The sequence below is a fragment of the Leucoraja erinacea genome, chromosome 16 (genome assembly GCF_028641065.1).
Source record: "Leucoraja erinacea ecotype New England chromosome 16, Leri_hhj_1, whole genome shotgun sequence".
NCBI classification, from domain to species: domain Eukaryota; kingdom Metazoa; phylum Chordata; class Chondrichthyes; order Rajiformes; family Rajidae; genus Leucoraja; species Leucoraja erinaceus.
In genome coordinates this window covers 22,039,357-22,063,203 of record NC_073392.1, presented here as the reverse complement: position 1 = coordinate 22,063,203, position 23,847 = coordinate 22,039,357, and the positions used below count along the sequence as shown (strand labels likewise).

The following is a 23,847-nucleotide window of genomic DNA, read 5'->3' as shown; positions in this document are numbered from 1 at the left end:
CAATGAAAGGGAATTTGTAGAGTGCCTTTGAGATGGATTCTTAGAGCAGCTTGTAGTGGAGCATACCAGGGAAAAGGCGATTTAGTGTTATATAATGAACTGGATTTGATAATGGAACTCAAGGTAAAGGAACCACTAGGAGGTAGCGACCACAACATAAGTTTTAATCTGCAATTTGAGAGGGAGAAGGGAAAATCAAAAGCGACAGTTGAACAAAGGGGACAATGGAGCCACGGGGGGGAGGGTAGCTAAAGTTGACTGAAAGATGACAGTGGAACAACAATGGCAGGTTTTTCTGGGAATAATACAGAAGGTGCAAGATCAGTTCATTCCAAAGAGGAAGAAAGATTCGAAGCGGAGTAGGAGGCGACGTGACCGACATGTGAAGTCAAGGACAGTATAAAAATAAAAGAGAAGTATAACATAGCAAAGATGAGCGGGAAGCTAGAGGATTGGGAAACTTTTAAAGAGCAACAGAGGATAACTAAAAAAGCAATAAGCGGAGAAAAGATGAGGTACGAAGGTAAGCTAGCCAAGAAAATAAAGGAGGATAGTAAAAGCTACTTTAGGTATGTGAAGAGGAAAAAAATAGTTAAGACCACAGTTGGACGCTTGAAGACTGAAAAAGGTGAATTTATTATGGGGAACAAGGAAATGGCAGACGAGTTGAACAGGTACTTTGGATCCGTCTTCACTAAGGAGGACACAAACAATCTTCTTGATGTACTAGTGGCCAGAGGATCTAGGGTGACGGAGGAACTGAAGAAAATTCACATTAGACATGAAATTGTGTTGGGTAGACCGATGAAACTGAAGGCAGATAAATCCCCAGGGCCTGATGGTCTGCATCCCAAGGTACTAAAGGAAGTGGCTCCAGAAATCGTGGATGCATTGGTGATCATTTTCCAATGTTCTATAGATTCAGGATCAGTTCCTGTGGATTGGAGGGTAGCTAATGTTATGCCACTTTTTAAGAAAAGAGGGTGAGAGAAAACAAAGAATTATAGACCAGTTAGCCTGACATCGGTGGTGGGGAAGATGCTTGAGGCAATTATAAAAGATGAAACAGCACCACATTTGGATAGAAATAACAGGATTGGTCCGAGTCAGCATGGATTTACGAAGGGGAAATCATGCTTGACTAATCTTCTGGAGTTTTTTGAGGATGTAACTAGTAAAATGGACAAGGGAGAGCCAGTGGATGTAGTGTACCTGGACTTTCAGAAAATCTTTGACAAGTTCCCACATAGGAGATTAGTGGGCAAAATTAGAGTACATGGTATTGGGGGTAAGGAAATGACATGGATAGAAAATTGGTTAGCAGACAGGAAACAAATAGTATGGATTAACGGGTCCCTTTTAGAATGGCAGGCAGTGACTAGTGGGGTACCGCAAGGCTCGGTGGTGGGACCACAGCTATTTACATTCATGATTTAGATGAAGAGATTAAAAGTAACATAAGCAAATTTGCAGATGACACAAATATGGGTGGCAGTGTGAACTGTGAGGAGGATGCTATGAGGATGCAGGGTGACTTGAACAGGTTGAGTGAATGGGCAGATGCAGTTTAATGTGGATAAATGTGAGGTTATCCACTTTGGTGGCAAGAACAGGAAGGCAGATTATTATCGAATGGTGTCAAGTTAGGAAAAGGGGAAGTACAATGAGATCTTGGTGTCCTTGTTCATCAGTCACTGAAAGTAAGCATGTAGATACAGCAGGCAGTGAAAAAAGCTAATGGCATGTTGGCCTTCACAACAAGAGGAGTTGAGTATAGGAGCAAAGAGGTCCTTCTACATTTGTACAGGGCCCTGGCAGGCGCGGAAATCGCTATAAAACATGGGGGGAACCGGGGGGACACAATTCCTTGGCTGTCGCGCACACATGCGCACACTCAAAGCCAGAGAGGTGGCGGAGCGAGCACTCGGTGCTGTTGCTTGGTCTGTTCAGCAGCAAGAGTGAGATCAACATCAGACAAGGCGCCAGTGGGGAGAAAAAGACTCCGTACAGACAGCGCCCGCAGTCAGAATCTAAACCCATGTCCCTGGCGCTGAGGCTGCAGCAACGCACGGGCCGAGTGGCCTCTCTCTCTGTGTACCTGCCAGCATCCGCAGCAGACCCTCCGCCTTCCAGATAGAGAACCGCATCCCTGGCGGTGACCTGGTCCCGGTTCCCTCTGCTCATCGGGCGCCGACTCCACGCTGTACCGAATTGCCCCCAAGTCAAGTGGCGCGCTGGGCTGGAGGAGAGCGAGATGTATTAGTGCAAGGCTAAGGCCGTGGGCTTGAATCGGCCCGTTCATGGGGTCTTTCATCGGCCGGCGGGGGCTTCAACATCGGGAGCCTTGATCTCCTCGATGCAGCAGTTTGATTTTAAGCCGCGATGGGGGCTGAAAGGCCCCACAAATGAGCTGATTCAGCCCTTAGAAAATGGCTGATAAAGTCCAGATGACAAAACATGGGGTGAGGGGGGGGGGGTCATCCCCCACCTCTCAAAGCAGGGGCGGAACATGTTCCCCACTGTACCCCCCAGGATTTCCGCCCCTGTGCCCTAGTGAGACCACATCTGGAGTATTTTGTGCAGTTTTGGTCTCCAAATTTGAGGAAGGACATTCTGGCTAATGAGGGAGTGCAGCATAGGTTCACGAGGTTAATTCCCGTGATTGAGGGACTTTCATACGTTGAAAGAATGGAGCAATTGGGCTTATATACATTAGAAGTTGGAAGGATGAGAGGGAATCTTATTGAAACATATAAGATTATTAAGGGTTTGGACACGCTAGGGGCAGGAAACATGTTCCCGATGTTGGGGGAGTCCAGAACCAGGGGCCACAGCTTAACAATAAGGGATTGTCCATTTGGAACAAAGATGAGTAAAAACTTTTTCATCCATAGAGTTGGGAATCTGTGGAATTCTCTGCCTCAGAAGGCAGTGGAGGCCAATTGTCTGGATGCTTTCAAGAGAGTTAGATAGAGCTCTTTAAGATAGTGGTCAAGGGATATGGGGAGAAGGCAGGAACGGGGTACTGATTGTGGGTGATCATCCATGATCACAGTGAATGGTGGTGCAGGCTCGAAGGTAAGCTAGCGAATAATATAAAAGAAAACAGCAAGAGTTTCTTCAGTTATATAAAGAGCAAGAAAGAGGCAAGAGTGGACGTTGGACCACTGGAGAATGATGCAGGAGAAGTGATAATGGGGAATAAAGAAATAGCAGAGGAGCTGAATAACTTTTTTGCATCAATCTTCACAGTGGAAGACACCAGCAATGTGCCTGAAATTGAAGAGAGTCAGCGGGTGGAAGTTAGTGGTGGCTATTACAGGGAGAAGGTGTTTAGGAAGCTGAAAGGGCTGAAGGTAGATAAGTCACCTGGGCCAAGTGGACTGTACCCTAGGGTTCTGAAAGAGGTGGCTTTAGTGATTGTGGAGGCATTGATAGTGATATTTCAGGAATCACTAATCAGGAATGGTCCCAGATGATTGGAAAATTGCTAATATTACCCCATTGCACAAAAAGGGAGCAAGGCAGAATAGTGGGAACGATAGGCCAGTTCGTCTGACCGGTGATTGGTAAGATTTTAGATTGCATTATAAAGGATGAGATTACAGAGTACAGGTGCACAACATTTTATCCGAAAGCCTTGGGACCAGACACTTTTCGTAATTCGGAATTTTTTGGCTTTCGGAATGGAAGATTTTTAGCGTAGATTTTAACGGCTGGCTCAGTGGTAGAGTGCTCGGCTCATATCAGCAAGTTCGCGAGTTTGCGCCTCGATCCCGGCAGTTACTCGATCGCGAGTTTGAGTCTTCATTGTAGTTTTTTCTTGCAGAATAGGGAGGGTTAGGCTGGGATAATTCTCTGCGAGATGATCTTAGTGCGGGGACAAGTGTAGGAGAGGTGTACTGACTGTGTGGGCAGAACTTTGGAAGTGATTGCCCACCATTCTCAAAAGCCGCTGTGTCTCCCTGTCCGTGGGATAGCAGGGGGCGATCAAACAGCACAGTACCCCCCTCCCCCTCCAACTCCAGAATAATCCGCTCCCCGATGGGCCGCTACGGTGACAAGTGGCAGTTCGCCCACAGCCCAAACTGCACCACCCCAAGAACAAGACGTACCTTGCACACCATCAGCTTCTGCCCCTACGGGGAGCGTGTTCCTCTGGAGTGGGGCTGGGCTGGAGTTGCTGATCTGGGATCTCTGTGCTTGCAGTGGGCCTGGGGGTCGATGTCCCGATGAGGGGGAGGCGCAGCTCGGGCTGTGGGCGAACTGCCACTTGTCGCCGTAGCGGCCCATCGGGGAGCGGCTTCTGGTGGTCCTGACGTCTCCGGCCAGTTTGCAGTTTTCCTCTGGAGTTGGAACGGGGCTGGGCTGCTGCTGGCTGTGGGTCTCTGGGATCTCCGTGCTTGCAGTGGTCGTGACGTCTCCGATGACTGGCACTGACCTGCTGGCATCGCCGACGTGAAGACAGTGCAAAGCCCCCGCGCCGGTGCAATGGGCGGGGAGCTGGAGAGGGGAGGGAAGGGGTCACACACATGGCCGGGAAGCAGAGGGATGTAGGTGGGGTGAAACTGAAGGGAGCGACAATCTGCTGCTGCCTGCCCGCTGAGATAAAACGCTCCCACGCAAGACTCACGATACACTGTGTATCGTGAGTCTACCATGGGAACCTTTTAACTCAGCGGACAGGCAGCAGCAGATTGTCAATTATTAACCCTCCCGCCCAATATACCCTCACCTTCTCTTTTATGAATGGGGATTTAGTTCCCCTTTCTTCGAGGACCGACCGGAGGTTCCGCTGTCACCTCTGCGGACCGCCCTCGATGAACGTCTTCAAGGACCTTTCTTCAAGGACCAAAAAAATGCCCGCTATTCGGAGCTTTTCGTTATTTGGAATTTTGGATAAAAGGTTGTGCACCTGTACTTAGATGTTCAAGATTAAATAGGCCAAAGTCAGCAATGATGGCTTTGTGAAGGGAAGTCTTGCTTCACAAATTTGCTGGAATTCTTTGAAGAAGTAAATAGCAGGACAGACAAAGGAGAGTCAGTAAATGTTGTTTAGTTAGATTTTCAGATAGCCGTTGATAAGGTGCCACACGTTAGGCTGCTTATGAAGATGAGAGCCCACAGTATCAAAGGGCAGATACTAGCATGGATAGCAGATTGGCTGGCTGGCTGGCAGAAAACAGAGAGTGGCAATAAAGGTGGCTTTTTCTGGTTGGATGCCAGTGACCAGTGGAGTTCCGCAAGGGTCAGTGCTGGGACCGCTACTCTTCATGTAATGATTTGGACAAGGGGATTGAAGGCTTTGTAGCAAAGTGTACGAATGATACGAAAATAGATGGAGGGGCAGGTAGTGTAGAGAAAGCAGGGACTCTGCAGAAGGACTTGGACAGGTTGGGAGAGTGGGCAGAGAAGTGGCAGATGAAATATAGTGTAGCAAAGTGTGGAGTCATGCATTATTGGTAGTAGGAATAAAGGCGTAGACTATTTTCTAAATGCGGTGAGATTCCAGAAATCAGAGGTGCAAAGGGATTTGGGAGTGCTGGTGCAGGATTCCCAAAAAGTTAATTTGCATGTCGAATTGGTAGTAAATAAAGCAAATTCAATGCATGCATTTATTTCAAGAGGGCTTGTATACAAAACAGGGATCTAATGTTGAGGCTCTATAAGACGCTGGCAAGGCTCCATTTGGAATATTGTGAGTAATTTTAGCACAATATCTGAGGAAGGGTGTGCTGGGTCTGTAGAGGGTCCAGAGGAGGTTTACAAGAATGATCTCAGGAATGAGTAGGTTAACCTATGATGAGTTTTTGTCAGCATTGGGCCTGTTCTTGCTGGAGTTTAGAAGAATGAGGGGGGACCTCATTGAAACATACAGAATAGTGAAAGCCTTGGATATAGTGGAAGTGGAGAGGATGTTTCCACGTTGGAGAGTCTAAGATTAGAGGTCATAGCCTCAGAATTAAAGGACTTTCTTTTAAGAAGGAGATGAGGAAACATGTCTTTTGACAGAGGGTGGTGAATCTGTAGAATTCTTTGCCACAGAAGGCTGTGGTGGCCAAGTCAGTGGATATTTTTAAGGCCGAGATATATAGATTCTTGATTAGTACAGGTATCAGAGTGATAAAGCTCGCTGCTTAAAAACAGACAAAAACACAATGGGTTAAGGTAAACCAAACAAGCTTTACTCAGTTCGTCATGATGGGAGTGGTAAGGAATTACTGTTCCTCGAACGACCACTCAAATTAACAAAGAATCCCGGGGTCTTTTCTACAGCAAAGGTCACGTACGCAGAATACCAAAAGCGTTTAGTAATGTCCCAAGAAGCATCAGAAAGTCCTAATATGGAGTTGTTTTTCAGCTTTTCCTCAAAACCAAGTATTCCAAAGGCGTTGTTCATAGTCCCAAGATGCAACAGTCCAGTCCTAACATGGTGTTGTTTTTCTGTGCTAGTCTGTGTCTATCTCCTTATCAGTACTGGCTTCCCTAACTGCCCCCTCTTATCTGCTGGTACTTTTCCACTAGAGAAAGCCTGTTCAAGAGAAGAAAGACAAATACTGGTCAAGTATCCCAGCAAGCAACGCAATAGCAATTAGCTCTTTCATTATAGATGACAGCAAACTATATAATAGCGATTAACTATTTCAAGAGGTTATGGGGAGAAGGCAGGAGAATGGGGTTAGGAGGGAGTGATAGATCAGCCAAGATTGCATGGTGGAGTAGACTTGATGGGCCAAACGGCCAAATTCTACACCTATTTCTTATGACCTTATGACTTTACCCAACATTTTCTACTCCCTCCTCCATTGTTTTCCAAAATGCAAAGTCAGCCGTATTTTTACTTAAAATAATAGTGATTACAATTTTTATTTGATTTACAACATGATTTTGTTTTTCAGGATGGTTCAGAGGATTTGCCACCAAGAAGCCTTCAGTCAAGGTAAATAATAAAAACAACAAAAACTAGAAATGCTCAGCAATCGGGTAGCATCTGTGAGGAGAGAAACCATTAATGTTACAGGTTTATGACTTTTATAAGAACTAGAAAAAGCTAGAAAATAAGCATATTTAAGTTTCAGACCGTGGCAGTGAGAACAACATTCTTTATAAAGTGGAGACCAAGTGATATTTAATGATCCAAAAGGTGGTGGTGCCAGTTTTCATTTCCAGATGTATGTATTCTTATAGTTTGTACATGAGAATTGTTCATTGTTAACAAGAACCAAGTTGAAATGTAACAGTCCCTGTAGAAATAATTATGGTTATGTAAATGGGGGATTGTTGGTTGACGTGGACTTGATGAGCTGCAAGGTCCCTTTCAGTGCTGAATCTCTCTAATTACATGGACTTTTATTTAGTTGTGCTTTTGTTAAGAATTTTGGTAATGTCGTTCTTTAGAATATTTTACATTTCACATCCATTCAGTCATATCAGGTCTGTCTGGTCACGCTTCCACCTAGGGTTGCCAACTGTCCTGTAATAGCCAAGACATCCCGTATATTGGGCTAAATTGTTTTCTCCCATACGGGACCACCCTTGTCCCATATTTGACTGCTACTACTCGGGTCAAGGGGACTGTTGGGTCGGAGCCCCGCCTCACCCGCCCCGACGTAGTGCAGCCCATGGAGTGCAGCAACAGAGCCTCGTCCCTGGCCCCGTCGGTAGGCAGCTCGGCCAGCTGTCCGACCTTCGGACCTTTGTTTACCGCCGACACCACCGCCCCTGCTTCTCATGGCCGAACATCGGTTCAGGAGTTGGATGGGGTGCCGGGCCAAAACTCCTCAGCTACCCTGCCAGATGGGCTTTGTGCAATCCAGCCCCCAGGCCAACTCACCATTCACCCAGCCACGGCCGAGTTGGTCAATGAATTGGTATTGGGAATCTGTCTCTTATTTTGGGTATCTACATACAATTGTCAAATCTGAATAATCCCATAATCAATAGATCGGTTGACTCTGCAATCTTGCCACATCTGGCTGGGAATCATTTATTTTTATATTATCACCATACGAGCCAGTCTTCAGCTAATTTAGTTCCACTCCATGTCATATAAAGAAATGGTTAAGGACACTAGATCTACAGACAATGGGACTAGACATCCAGGCTATTGTACTGAAGGGCTCTGCATCAGAAGTAGCCGCGCCTTTAGCTGAGCTGCACCAATACAGTAAACCCTTGGTATAACAGACCATGGGGAGGGGGAGTGGTGTCCATTATTACCAATTGTCTGCTATAACTGAGTAAGGGATTATCAATACAATACAATTTATTTGTTGTCATTTGAACCTCGTTGAGGTTCAAACGAAATTTGGTTTCTGCAGTCATACACACAAGAAAAAGAACCAAGACACAACACAATTTACACAAACATCCATCACAGCACATCTCCTCCTCGCTGTGATGGAAGGCAAAGTCTTATCTCTCCCCTCCACTCCTCATTCTCCTCCCGATGTCAGAGTCAAAGCCCCCGGCGGGCGATGGTAAATAAGTCCCGCGGCAATTAAAGCCGCACCGGGCGATGCAAGGCCACGCTCCGGGTCCTGGTGTTGGAGCCCCAGCGGGAGCTAACAAGTCTCGTGCCCATTTAAAGCCGCGCCGGACGATGATGTAAGCCCCGCTCCAGGTAATTTTCAACCCCGCAACTCGGGCGGGAGAAGTTGCCGTTGCGGAAGCCCTGAAAAGCGGTCTCCCAGCAGAGACCCGCGGTCTACCGGTGTTACTGTCCACCAGACCTGCGGCTGCAGCCTCCGAATCTCTGGGGTCAGGTCGCAGCCGCGCGCCACCATAGCTCCTCCTGCTCCGAACTCGGCCAGCTCTGCGATGGTAAGTAGGTCCGCAGGCTCCGCGACTGGAGCCCCAGGTTGTTCCGGTTGGAGGCCACTCCACGGTGCTAGGTCCCAACGACAACGGAGACATGACAGAAAAAGATCGGGTCCACCGTACAGGGAAAAGATTTTAAAAGTTTCCCCACCCCCCGCCCCCCACACACATACCCAGTTTAAAAAAAGAACTACATTCAAACGAGACGAAAAATAAAAAAAGACAGACGGACTGCAGAGGCCGCTGCGACGTGAGTCGCGCCGCCCACCATTGTATGTAGAAACAAAGAATTGCAGATAATGATTAATACACAAAAGGACACAAAGTGCTGGATTAATTCAGCAGGTCAGGCAGCATCTCAGGAGAACATGAACATGAAGAGGTGACGTCAGGACCTTTCTTCAGACTGATTCAGTCTACTGAGTTACTCCAGCACTTTGTGCCAGGATTGCTTTAAAACTAGGCGCAGATGGTAGTGGAATGGGAAGCGACTGGCCGGAAGAAGCAGCAGGAGGGTGAAGGGAGCCCCATGGTGATGGCAGCAGCCCGAAGAAAGTGCTGTACCCAGCAGCTAAAACACGAGGCAGAACAACAGCTGCAGCAACCGGACTGTAACGTGGGTGAAGAAGGGTGCACTGTGCATCTGGCGATCAATAGGAGGTGTTGAAAGCTGGGGCTGGAGAGGCCATGTGAATCAGGATGGTGTCGGGAGATCTATCTGTTATAGCCAAAATCCGTTATAATGAGGTCTGTTAAAATTAAGGTTTACCGTACTATTAAAGCACTGATATTTGCTTGACGATGTGGAAAACACTTCAGGTATGTCAATAGACAATAGACAATAGATCCAGGAGTAGGCCATTCGGCCCTTCGAGCCAGCACCGCCATTCAATGTGATCATGGCTGATCATCCCCAATCAGTAGCCAGTTCCTGCCTTCTCCCTATATTCCCTGACTCTGCTATCTTTAAGAGCCCCATCTAGCTTTCTCTTGAAAGTATCCAGAGACCCGGCCTCCACCGCCCTCTGAGGCAGAGAATTCCACAGACTCACAACACTCTCTGAGAAAAAGTGTTTCCTCGTCTCTGTTCTAAATGGCTTACCCCTTATTCTTAAACTGTGGCCCCTGGTTCTGGACTCCCCCAACATCGTGAACATGTTTCCTGCCTCTAGCGTGTCCAAACCCTTAACAATCTTATATGTTTCAATAAGATCCCCTCTCATCCTTCCAAACTCCAGAGTGTACAAGCCCAGCCGCTCCATTCGCTCAGCAAATGACAGTCCCGCCATCCCAGGAATTAACCTTGTAAACCTACACTGCACTCCCTCAATAGCAAGAATGTACTTCCTCAAATTAGGGGACCAAAACTGCACACAATACTCCAGGTGTGGTCTCACTAGGGCTCTGTACAACTGCAGAAGGACCTCTTTGCTCCTATACTCGACTCCACTTGTTATAAAGGCCAACATGTCATTTGTTTTCTTCATTGCCTACTGTACCTGCATGCTTACTTTCATAGACTGATGAACAAAGACCCCCAGATCCCGTTGTACTTCCCCCCTTTTCCAACTTGACGCCATTTAGATAGTAATCTGCCATCCTGTTTTTGAAACCAAAGCGGATGACATCACATTTATCCACATTAAACTTCATCTGCCATGCATCTGCCCACTCCCCCAACATGTCCAAGTCACCCTGCATTCTCAAAGCATCCGCCTCACAGTTCACACTGCCACCCAGCTTTGTGTCATCTGCAAATTTGCTAATGTTACTTTGAATCCCTTCATCCAAATCATTGATGTATATTGCAAATAGCTGCGGTCCCAGCACCGAGCCTTGCGGTACCCACTAGTCACTGCCTGCCATTCTGAAAGGGACCCGTTAATCCCTACTCTTTGTTTCCTGTCTGCGAACCAATTTTCTATCCATGTCAGCACGTTACCCCCAATACCATGTGCCCTAATTTTGCCCACATATACAACAATTGGCCTCCTATGTGGGACCTTATCAAATGCTTTCTGAAAGTCCAGGTACACTACAGCCACTGACTCTCCCTTGTCCATTTTCCTAGTTACATCCTCAAAAAATTCCCGAAGATTAGTCAAGCATGATTTCCCCTTGGTAAATACATGCTGACTTGGACCGATCCTGTTACTGCTATCCAAATGTGCGGCTATTTCATCTTTTATAATTGACTCTTTTATTCATCTTTTATAATTGCTCGCGACTGGGCTGGCTGTCATAGACTCGGCTTTGTCGTCGATGGCCGGACTTGTCCGTGGGCTGCACAATACTGGATACTCACCCGACGTCGGTTGCGGCTGCTGGCCCTGGCCAGGGGCTGCATGGTACTGGAAAGCGTTCCAGGTAAGCTGGCACCGTCGCTGTCATGCTGGTTAGGCTTCCAGCTTTCAGCTGCGCTCTTCGGTGTACTGGTACACTTGTTTCCTTGCGCTCTTGCTTCCCGTTCCGACTTTTCTTTTCTTTGGCACCAATTCAAATACAATTTGGTGCCAAATCTTTTTGCCTGGTGCCGTTCCAATTTGTGACACCAAATACAAACTCTTTTATAACTTTTTTCTTTGACGTACTTTTCTGTTCTTTGATCCTCGTCGCCAATTGTTGTATATTTGGTGCTGGAAACGGACTTTAAATAAGGCTCGGACACAGGAGTAAAATAACAAGCTTCTTTATTTGAACACCACGATGAGTCTCTCCTGTGTCCCATTGCACAAGATCAAATATGTTAATCATATTTCATACATAACAAGAATCTTGTTTCTCATGGTCTCGGAGTCCTTTAGGTGCCTTTTGGCAAACTCCAGGCGGGCTGTCGTGTCTTTTACTGAGGAGTGGCTTCTGTCTGGACACTCTACCATATAGGCCTGATTGGTAGAGTGCTGCAGATATAGTTGTCCTTCGGAAAAGTTCTCCCATCTCCACAGAGGAACTCTGGAGCTCTGTCAGAGTGACCATCTCTGATCACCTGGTCACCTCCCTGACCAAGGCCCTTCTCCCCCGATTGCTCAGGTTGGCCTAACGGCCAACTCTATGAAGAGTCCTGGTGGTTCCAAAGATCTTCCATTTAAGAATGAATGAGGACACTGTGCTCTTCGGGACCTACAATGCTGTAGAAATTGTTTTATACCCTTACCAAGATTTGTGTCTTGACACAATCCTGTCTTGGAGGTCTATGGACAATTACTTTGCCTTCACCTTCATGGCTTGGATTTTGCACTGACATCCACTGTCAACTGTGGGACCTTAAATAGACAGGTGTGTGCCTTTTCAAATCATGTCCAATCAATTTAATTTACCACTCGTGGACTCCAATCAAGGTGTAGAAACATCTCAAGGATGATCAATGGAAACAGGATGAACCTATGCTCAATTTTACTTCGGAGTCATGCAGAGCTGAGCTCCTCCAGCGGGTAAGTTTAAACTTCAGGTAAGTTTGTATTTCTTACCTGTTTTGTTTCCTTGCAGGAACCTCTTGTTCCAGAGGCTTCCTGCTGGATGATTCGCGAGAACCGATGAGGGAACCAGCTATGGGCTGAGGGGTAACTCCGGTTCTCGCCGCGGAAGCGGATAGCTGGGGAATGTCGGGTTTCACGACGGGGTGGTCAGTGATTTTCAGGCGCTCCGGGTGCCGGGAGGGTTTCCCTCCGATAGGCATAAAGAAGCTGGGGTTCCCGGAGAGGGGACCTCCAGTAGACCGGGTGCCGGGAGGGTTTCCCTCCGATATAAATATAGATGCTCGGGTTCCCGGGGTGGCGACAGCCAGCAGACCGGGTGGCGGGAGGGTTTTCACCGATATACATATAGATGCTGGGGTTCCCGTGTAGGGGAATTTCAGTAGTAATGTGGCTCGCAGACCACAGGGGTCCCCAGGATAAGGGTTAAATGGACCGGAACGGTCATCCCTGGTGCCGGTAGGGTTTTCCCTACGGTAATATATATGGGCACTGGGATTCCCGGGGAGGGGAAATCCAGCGGCAATGCGGTGCCCAGACCGCAGAGGTCCCCAAGATATGGGGTAAACCGACCAAAGTGGTCAGCCCTGGTGCCGGGAGGGTTCCCTTCTGGTAAGGAGAAAAGATTTTGAGGTTGGCCAGGATGGAGCCCTAATGGAGAGGAGGCTCAATCTATATACACTCTAACAGCAGGAGTTGTGTCAGTGCGGGACTATGCGAGAGTCCGTGCCAGCAGCAGGGCTGTTTAAAGGGGATGCTGAGTCTATGGCAGTGTTGGGCAGATGGGAGAGCCCGTGCCAGCAGCGCCTTGTAACAGGGCTGCTTAATGGGGATGCCGAGTCTATGGCAGTGCCGGCCTATTGCTCTTGGCCGCACCAGCAGCGCCTTGTAATAGGGCTGCTTAATTTATGGCAGCAACACCTGTAGAAGGGCTGCATAATGTTCCCCTCATGGAGGAGGTGAGCTTACCGGGGCAGTTTTGTTCTGACCCTGAAGTTGGTGGTATTGCAGAACAGCATACCCCAAGGCATGGAAGCCGCCAGGTCAGTATTAGGCTGACGCCGAGCCCATGCCAGCTGTTGGAGAGGCCACGCCAGCAGCGCCTTGTAGCAGGGCTGCTTAATGTCTCCCTCATGGAGGAGGAGAGCATGCCGGGTCAGTATGAGTCTGACGCTGAGGTTGAGGGTATAGCCGTGGAGCATACCTCAAGGGATGAAGGGCATGTGTCAGAGGTACCATTCTTGGCAGCAAGGTTGCCATCCCAATACAATGCAGTGAACACCGCTATCAGGGGACGTTAGAGCCACTCGTCGAATCTTCTATTCAGGTAAGACCTAGTCCACAGGCAAAACCTGGAGGACGAAGCATAAGCTGTTGGACCAATCAGGCCAATGACGAGGAAGGCTTCATAGTGTCGGTGACAATGCACCCCACAGCTTCATCGACAGTAAGCGGTTCACTGAAGCTGGTAGCAGCATAAAAGCTGACCAGAGTTATTCTACAACTAAGTGACCACGAACAAGTTGGTAAGATTTACAATTGGTTGTACAATACACAAATGATTAAGACATTGTCATCTACTCAGAGAGGCATTTAACCAGTTAAAACTGGACATTACTAGTATTCCAAACAGGTTGGAATTGGGCCAGAATTGCGTTGAGCCGGGTTCAGTATTTTAGCCAGGTTTGACAGGCTCGGAGATATGGGCAGAATTGTCTTTCAAGGCAAGGTCAGAATTATGGCACGAGTTGTCTTGGGACATGTGAGAATTATCGGTAACCAGGTCAGAGTTGCCGTTCAGGGCAGACACGAAATGATGGCAGGCGTGGCCTGTTCATTATGAAAGAAAGGTGATTAAACTGATTTCATGGTGTTTTCCATGTACAGTGATCATCAGAGATATTTGGAGGCATTGCTATGATGAGGCAATTTAACAGTATGATGACAATAAATCATTCAAAGGACTACTCAAGAGTTCAAAAACACTTGTTATGTATTGTCTGGATTATATGTTGACGCTGTATTTGGCTAAAATCCACTGTTTCAGTCTCAAGCTACTTGAGAAATTGTTCTCCTCTATCCAGTTAAATTAAGTTGTTATCAAATGGATAGTTGGCCTGTGACTCTGCCTTGGGCAACAGATTGGAGTCAATAGAAACCTGGAACAGCCTTGTTGTTATAAAACAGTATTCTATTCATTAGACTAATTGGCAATGTAATAGATGTGATGCAACTGTGCAAGTGGGAGAACCGACAGCATGCTTAATGGCAAACTATAAAGGGCTAGGAAGGTAATTGATAACACACCTGTCCTATTACCAGCTGAAGCTACTAAAGTCACTATGATTGACAAACAGTATTCAGCATTGCTCCAGTAGATGGTCAATAAATATGTCAATATATTGCAAAATTATGCTAATGGCCTAAGGTGGGAAAATGCGAATGTCATCTCTAGTTGGAGGTGGAGGAGGTTTGCATGAGTTATTAACTCTTCAGTTATTGGTATCAACTATCTATAGACCCTTTTATGGGTTAGAGAGTGATTGAGCGAATATGCATAGCTGCATGCTCAACTTCATGTTGATACACCATGATGGTGGCATATGATAATCACGGGGGTGCAATCAAGTAAAAGAATCCTGTAATAGGTACATAATCTCATTTGCCACTGGAGTATCATGAAGTACAGATCAATGACAACACAGAATGGGTGTTGGACCACACCGTATTTATGAAATTCTGATTCAATGCAACACCGAATATAGATATGTTGGTTTCATGCTAATTCACAGGTTGCAAAAATGTGTGGCATAACAGTGGTAAAAGATACATTCTCGCTACAAGCAGGAGGAATGGTCTTTATGGTCTTCCTCCATTTTGCTTTGTGAGTCGGGTCTTGAAATAAAGTCATCAAGAGCCCGCTTTAGGTTCCAGCTGTGGGATTGGCCTTTGCAGTTTGATTCCCGATTTGTCGGGAATAATAATAATGCAACCTTATATGGTTATTTTAAACCTAATTTGCTGGTTCAGCCTGTGGCTCGGGAAATCAGCCGTTGCATGATAAAATCAATTTATGTTCTACAGATTCTCAATAGACTGGTTACGGCTTGGGTTGTCACACCTATTCTTGTATGTATTCACAGTGCTGGAATAGTACCAAAAAAGAGTGCTTTGCTTCTTCAGGAGATGGGAAGCGTTTGTTTAATGCTCATGTTACATTTAAAATGGCACAGATCCTGAGCTATTGGAGTTCATTTTAAATGGTCTTTGACAATATTGAGTTATAGGGTCATTAACTGTGCCAAGGTGCTTTCCATCAGATTTGCTGCAGCAAACGAGATCCACTTTGTTGGGTTCACCCCGGATATCAAGTTAGTAAAGGATATCTTTAACACAAGTCTTCGATTCTTAAAGGGATTAAAACTTGCATTTCTTTACAGGGTCTATTTCCTGCAAGTTACATTCACCTGAAAGCAGCTGTGGTCAGTAACCGAGGGTAAGTACCAGCTGAGTTGTTAATGTGTCATGATGCAAAAAAACTATTCTCATATGTGTATTTTATCTTGATATTTGCGAGTATTTAAGAATCAACAGAAAGAGTCGAGTGTTTAATTATCATAACCAATGAAACATTGAAACTCTTCATTGCTGCAGCTAAACTGGCCCGATAACACAATAACGCATAGATAAAAATGTTATTTATACCATAAATTAATGACAGATAACCATAATACTGCAAAACTGAAGTCTGTAGTGCAATGAAAGCCACTGTCTATAAAAGGTCATTGCTGCTAAGATGATGGTTAGTTTTGTGCAGATGGTTGTTGGGAAGAAACTGTTCTTGAACCTGGTAGTCACAGTTTTCTGACTTCTATACCTTCTTCCCAATGAGAGGAGTAAAATGAGAACACAGCCAGGGTGGTGTAGCCCTTTGATGATATTGCCTGCCAACTACAATGTTGGCAAAGTCAGTACTTGTGATGGACTGGGCAATGTCTATCACTCTCTGTAGCCTTCTTGATTCCTGGGAACCAACACCTGTAGAGGTTTGAGAGCATATTTGTTGACATACTGAATCTCCACAATCTTCTCAAGAAACAGAGGCATTGATGCAATCACAAAGAAAGCTCATCAATGTGCTAAGCCCAGGACTGATTTTCAGAGATATACATGCCCAGGAACTCGAGGTTGTTGACTCTCTCTACCGCCATGGACGTGTTATTGCCAATTTGTACTGATTGCGGTGGGCCAATGAGGATGTCGAGGATTCAATTACATAGGTACAAACAGATACCCAATTCTGAGTTTGATGATAAGTTTGGAGGAGTTGATGGTGTTGAACGTTGAGCAGTAGTAAATGATCCAATAGCCAGACATACGTGTTCTTATTGCCCAGTGGTCCAGTGCGGAGTGGAGATTTAGTGAGATTGTATCACCCGTTGATCTATTGCAGTGGTAGGCGAATTGTAGTGGATCTATGGTTCTTACTAAGGCAATATATTAGTATGCATTTCATAACCAACCTCTCAAAACACTGTATTACTACTGACGTTAATCGTTATTCTTCTTGGGCACATGTTCTGTATTAGTGGTGTGCTTTTAAATCAGATGCGGACCTCTGACCTCACAACCAGTTGGTCTGTGCAGATTATAACAACATGGCCAGATACCAGATACACAATTTGGGCTGGATGCTTTCTGAGTCTTCACCCTTTTCAGATTCAGAAGTTTCTTCTGACATCAGCCTCAGTGGTGACATTACAGTATGGCATGTCGTATTTTCTTATTCTTTACGAAAATCATACCATTGATGACGTTTTTTAACCTTCAATTTTTTTTCATGTAATATGCTTGGAGGACATTTTGTTGATATTATTTTACTACACATATTCATCTTACGAATAATCTTTTAAAAATCATAAAATTAATGCTCGTTCCCACATAGCTTTTATACAATGCCTTTATTCTATATTAATTTTTCTTTTCTCTACCAAATATATATTTTTCAAAATGTTCACATTCTTTATTTACATTAATACATGATTGATTGATGGAAAGATAAAGCCTGAAACAAGCCTTCAGCCCATTGAGTCCATGCCGACCATCAATCACCCATTCACACCACCTCTGTGTCAACCATTTTTCGCATCCACTCCCTATCCTCGAGAGGAAATTTGCAGTGGTTGGTTTATCTACAGACCCACATATCTTTGGGATGTGGGAGGAAAGCCACACGGTCGTAGGGAGAACGTACAAACTCTACACAGACAGCACCCGAGTAAAAGAGTTAGTCATACGGCACAGAAAGAAACGGCCACTTTGGCCCAACTTATCCACTAGTCCCATTTGCCCATCTTTGACCCATATCCCTCTGAACCTTTCCTATCCTTGTACCTGTCCAAGTGTCTTTTAAATGCTGTTATTGTACTTGTCGCAACTATCTCCTCTGGCAGCTTATTCCAGAAACCCACCACCCTCTGATCGAAAATGTTTGCACCTCGGGTTTGTATTAAAACTTGTCCATCTCACCTTAAATGTATGTCCTCTCATTTTTGATTCTGCTACCCTGGGTAAAAGACTACTTGACCACAAGCACATGACGGGAGCAATCCAGATATTACTACTCTAAGTCCGGCATTTAAACTTTTTGCCTAGCTCCCTGTATTCACTCTGCAGAACCTCATCTCTTATCCTACCGATATCAGTTGTGCCAATGTGCACAACAACTTCCGGCTGGCTTGTCCTCCCCCTTGAGAATATTATGCAGCCACTCGTTGATCCAGGAGGCAACACACCATCCTGGAATCCAGTTTGCAGCCACAGAATCTCCTGTCTGCCCCCTAACCTAACCAGTCTTCTATCACTATGTTTCTGCCTGGTTTTACCCTTCCTTGAAGTGCACAGACCTGACCACTGCTACTCTCCCCTGACTGGTTATGGTCATGGATTTTCTCCCCCCCCCCCACCACATCCAGAGATTACTACTCTCAAGGTCCTGCTTTTAAACCTTGCCTAGCTCCCTGTATTCACTCTGCAGAACCTCATCTCTTATCTTACTGATGTTAGTTGTACCAACGTGCAGGAAACTCTTGTTTTCTCGGATGATCCTGAAATCATCAAGTTGTTTCTCCAGTGCCCCAACACGGTCCTTCAGGAGCTGAACCTGGGCACACCTACAACAGTTGAGGCAGCCAAAGGCACCATCAATGTCCCTGATCTCCCACATCCTGCAAGCATCACACTGAATTATCTTACTGGTTATGTCCTCACCGCATCCCGTCGTCTCCAATTTTGGCGTAGTCTCCGAGATTATGTGAAAACATATACACGAGACTGTCCTTTTATGGGTCCAGATATATTAGACGATTGTTTGAATAGACATGCCGATACAAGTAAGTTGATATCTTACATTTATAACACTCTCTTAAATATTGATACCCCACCTTCTGAGATTTATAGGTGAGCATGGGAGGATGAGTTGGGTTTACCCATTTCAAAAGATATATGGGAGGAAAGCCTACTCTACATACATTACTGTTCTTTAAATGTCAGGCATTGCCTGATACAATTCAAATTATTGCATAGGTTATACTACTCAAAGACCAAATTGAATAAGATTTTCCTAACTTTCTCCCTTCTCTGTGATAAATGTCACCTCCAAGAAGCTACCCTAACCCATTCTTTTGTATCCTGTATAAAAATACAACATTTCTGGATGGGAATGTTCAATACCATTTCTAAAACACTCAAAATTCAATTGAAGTCAGATTCAAAATTAATAATATTAGGGTTGTCAGAGGGCTGCTCTAAGTTAACGATATTTCAAAGACGTTTCCTTGACTACGGCTTAATAACTGCGAAAAATCATACTTAAATTCTGGAAAAAGATTACAGTTCCCACAGCGAAGATGTGTATCATGGAATTGACCGAGACACTACATTTAGAAAAAATAATGCTTGTTTTGGCTGACAAATCAGACCAATTTTCCAAAATATGGTCTCCTTTCATTAAATTTCTTCAACAACGGAATGGTTGAACGCAAATTCAAATCCAACGCTAGGTTCGGGTGAGCGGGCGTAAGGAAGGGTAGAGGGACATATTTCCGCTTTTTCTTTTTTTTTCACTTCTTTGTTAGTTCAGGGGTTTTTTCTTCTTTCTTTTTTGTATCTTTCTTCGTCCTTTTTATTCTTTCCTTTTTACTTTTTTCCGATTCACTTATCAGTTTATCAGATTCAGATTCAATTTTAATTGTCATTGTCAGTGTACAGTACAGAGACAACGAAATGCATTTAGCATCTCCCTTGAAGAGCGACATAGCAAACGATTTGAATAAAAAAATAAATAATAAGTGTTCGGGGGGGGGGGGGGGGGGGGGGGGGGGGGATTGGCAGTCACCGAGGTACGTTGTTTAGTAGAGTGACAGCCGCCGGAAAGAAGCTGTTCCTCGACCGGCTGGTTTGGCAACGGAGAGACCTGTAGCGCCTCCCGGATGGTAGGAGGGTAAACAGTCCATGGTTGGGGTGAGAGCAGTCCTTGGCGATGCTGAGCGCCCTCCGCAGACAGCGCTTGCTTTGGACAGACTCAATGGAGGGGAGCGTGGAACCGGTGATGCGTTGGGCAATTTTCACCACCCTCTGCAGTGCCTTCCGGTCGGAGACAGAGCAGTTGCCATACCATACTGTGATGCAGTTGGTAAGGATGCTCTCAATGGTGCAGCAGTAGAAGTTCACCAGGATCTGAGGAGACAGATGGACCTTCTTCAGTCTCCTCAGGAAGAAGAGACGCTGATGAGCCTTCTTATAAAATGTTAAAACTGAAGCTGTACGAAAATTGTATAATTGTTATGTCGAATACTTTCTCCTTGCACAATTGCTTCTAATAAAATAAACATTGAAAAACAAAACTCGCAGGTGACACTGGGCTGAGTCTGGAGCCAGCTCCCATCGACGCCGGTGACTAGGGTCCGGGTTCAGAGTCCGCGGTGGACGAGCCAAGCCTATGGGGCTGGTTCTCCGTCCTCAGTGAGTGAGTCCTTGGTCTGTGGTGGGCGTGCTAGGCTTCCTACCACCCTTTGTGTTAAAAAAAAGTTGCCCCTCGGGTTTCTATTAAACCTTTCCTTCCTCACCTTAAACCTATGTTCTAATTCTTGATTCTCCCACTCTGGGTAAAATACTCTGTGCATTTACCCCATCTATGCCACTCATGATTTTAAGAACCTGTATAAGATCACCCTTCATCCTCCTTTGCTCCAAAGAATAATGTACTAACCTGCCAAACTGTTGCCTATAGCTCAGGCCCTTGTGTCCTGGCAACATCCTTGTCAATCCTTATTTAATGCATCAGAGCACCTAGATCTATCTACACTTCATTCACTTGCAGTATTTCTTTATTTGAATAATAATCTACCTTTTCATTTCTCTCACCAAAGTACATAACCTCACACCTCACCACATTACAATCCATTTGCCAGTATTTTGCCCACTCTATATAGCTATAGTGTGTTGAAGATTCACAATATCCTCATCACAACATGCCTTTTCACCTAATTTTGTATCATTGGTAAATTTGGAATCACTGCATCTATTCCTTTGTTTATGTCATTAATGTAAATATTGAAAAATTGTGGACTAAGAATTGATCCCTGCAGTACTCCATTAGTTATCTCCTTCCAGTCTGAAAAGGACCCACTTATTACAACGTATTATGATGAGGCAGCTAATTCAAATCATTTCTACTCGATATCCTCTGATTCATGGGCTTGCAATTTGTGCACCAGCTTCCTATATGGCACCTTGTCAAATGCTTTTAGGAAATCTAAATACATGTGCCCCACAGGTTGTCCTCAATCAACTCTCTCTGTTACTATAATGGGCTACTAAGCGAAGTCAGGCAGCATTGCTGGTGATAGTGCGGCCCTCCCTGATGAACCTATTGCATTCTATGCTCGCTTTGAGCCAAAGGCCAACAGGGCGATGACATCCATCCCATCAGATTCAAGTGTGCCTTTTCCCATGTTCACTGTTGCAGAAGTAAGATTGGCATTCCTGATGGTGAATCTATGGAAAACATCAAGCCCGGATGGAGTCCCTGGCTACGAACTTGGGAACTATGCGGTACAACCAGCGGGAGTGTTCAAGGACATCTTTAATCACTCTCTACTTCATTCTGAGGTAACCACCTGCTTCAAGAAGACTACTATCATCCCGGTGCCAAAGAAAAGTAAAATCTTGTTCATCCAGTGTCCTTGATATCCACCATCATGAAGTACTTCAAGAGGCTGGTTATGTCCCAAGCGGCCTTGATCCACTGCAGTTTGCCGACTGCCACAACAGGTCCACAGCTGAAATATTTTCCTTGGCCCTACACTCATTCCTGGAACACCTGGATAAGAAGGACATTTACATCAGACTCCTATTCATCGACTATAGTTTTGCTTTCAATATCATTATCCCAACCAAGCTCCAAGTATGTGAACTTGGACTCAACACTCCCCTCTGCAACTGGATCCTCAACTTCCCGACCAACAGACCAGATTAGTGAGCATAGGTGACAAATCATCCTCAGCGATAATTCTCAACACTGGTGCCCCGCAATTCTCAGCCTCCTACCATACTCCTTGTACATTCCCAACTATGCAGCCAAATACCAATCCAACCCAATCTACAACTTTACAGACGATACCACCGTAGTGGGCTGGATATTAATTAATGATGAGGCGGAGTACAGAAAGGTGATTGAGAACTTTGCAACTGTGCCAAGACAACCACCTCTGTCTCAATGTCAGCAAGACAAAGGAGATTGTAAACAACCAGGAAATGAAGCGGTACACACAGTTATGGCACAGTAGCGGTAGAGTTGATGCCTCACAGCGCCAGATGGGTTTTTTCCGGGTGCTCCAAGTTCCTAGAAATAAATATCACCAATAGTTATTCTGGACCAGCCACATCAAAGCTAAGAATGCAACCAATGCCTTGTTTACAAGGCTTAGGAAGTTTAGCATTTCTCCAACAATCCGCACCAATTTCTTCAGATGTGCCATAGAAAGCATTTTATCGGGATGGATCACAGCTTGGTTTGGGAACAGCTTCATCCAAGACTGCAAGATATTGCAAAGCACTGTGCATTTAGCCCAGACCATCAGGCAAACCAACCTCCGTTCCATTGACTCCATCTACATTTCTTGCTGCCTCAGCAAGGCTGTCAGCATAATCAAGTACCAGTCTCACCCAGTCACTCTCTCTTCTTTCCTCTCCCATCAGGCAAGAGGTACAGTAGTTTGAGAATACGTATCTCCAGATTTAGGGACGGTTTTCTCCAAGCTGTATTCAGGCAACTAAACTGTCCTGACCGCCCGCTCACTGGAGAGCTTTGAACTATCTTTAATCAGACTTTATCTTGCACTAAATATTGCCCCCTTTATCTTTTATCTGTGCACTGTGGACAGCTTGGTTGTAACTGAATATAGTCTTTTCTTTGACTGGATTGCACGCAAACAAAAGCTTTTTACTGTATCTTGATACACATGACAATAATAGACCTAACTGAACTAAACATCCTCAAATAATTCAAGTAAATTTGTTCAACGTGATTAACCTTTCATAAAGCCAAGTTGACTAGGTTTACATGCACTCAGCTTTCCTAACTGATTAGTTGCTTCCGCTGTAATTATTGACCAGGATTGTGCCAATAATAACTGTTAAACGAACTGGCCTACAGTTGTCTATTTTCTGCTTTTCCCAATTTTTTTGAACAAGGGAGTCACATTGTTTTCAAATTTTCTGTTACTCTCTTGGAATTTAGTCAGTTATGAAAAATTCCAACTAATGGGTCCACTATCTCTGCAGCCACTTCCTTTTAAACCATGGCATGCAGTCCATCAAATCCTGGTGTCTGGTCAGCCTTTAACCACTAGAGTTTCTTAAATTCTTTATCCCTTATAATTGGGGTAATTGCAGATTCCATTTTGTACTTTGAAATATGTATAGCTTGGGAAGGAAAAGGTGTTGCTATAGCCTGTAAGTGATAGTGGAAAACTGGAGAAATACAAAAGCAGGCAGGATATGGTGGTACAATGCACCCTTGTCTTAATGAGATTCTGTAGTACAATTAACTAGTCTTTTTCAAATTCACAATTTTAGGCTTAATGTTTTTTAAAATTATTTTTCCTTTTTATTTATTTCCATTTATTATAACCCCTCAATTCCAAATGTGTTTTAGGGAGAAAAAATATTTTTGTTTCTTATTTTTTGTTTCTCATCTCTAAAACCTGTTCTTTAGACCAGGGGTCTATTTCTGGTGTATCAAGAGATCTATTCTACACTTGATGGAGTTACTTTTGAACTCAATCATGCACCTTGAATAATTGCTGGAGATTTGAGATTAGGGTTAAAACATAATCCTGCTCCTACTTTTACTGAGTAATTTATCGTCATGATAAAATTGAATGAGGTAAATGATCCTTCAGTGAAGTGCTGATGAGTAACTTCAATATACTCTCGTGAGATGTCATTGCATATCATAGCCAAAAAATAGAGAATCTGTAATTTGATTTGG

At 44.9% G+C, this 23,847-nt stretch overlaps 1 protein-coding gene across 1 annotated transcript in view; it reads left to right on the top strand.

Annotated features, from left to right (window-relative positions):
* Positions 1–23,847, top strand: part of dock3 (dedicator of cytokinesis 3) — a 327,231-nt gene that overhangs the window by 31,631 nt on the left and 271,753 nt on the right. Inside the window, exons 3-4 of the mRNA XM_055647822.1 lie at positions 6,900–6,940; positions 15,734–15,789. Of these exons, the coding sequence (XP_055503797.1) occupies positions 6,900–6,940; positions 15,734–15,789 (97 nt within the window). The remainder of the gene's footprint in view (positions 1–6,899; positions 6,941–15,733; positions 15,790–23,847) is intronic.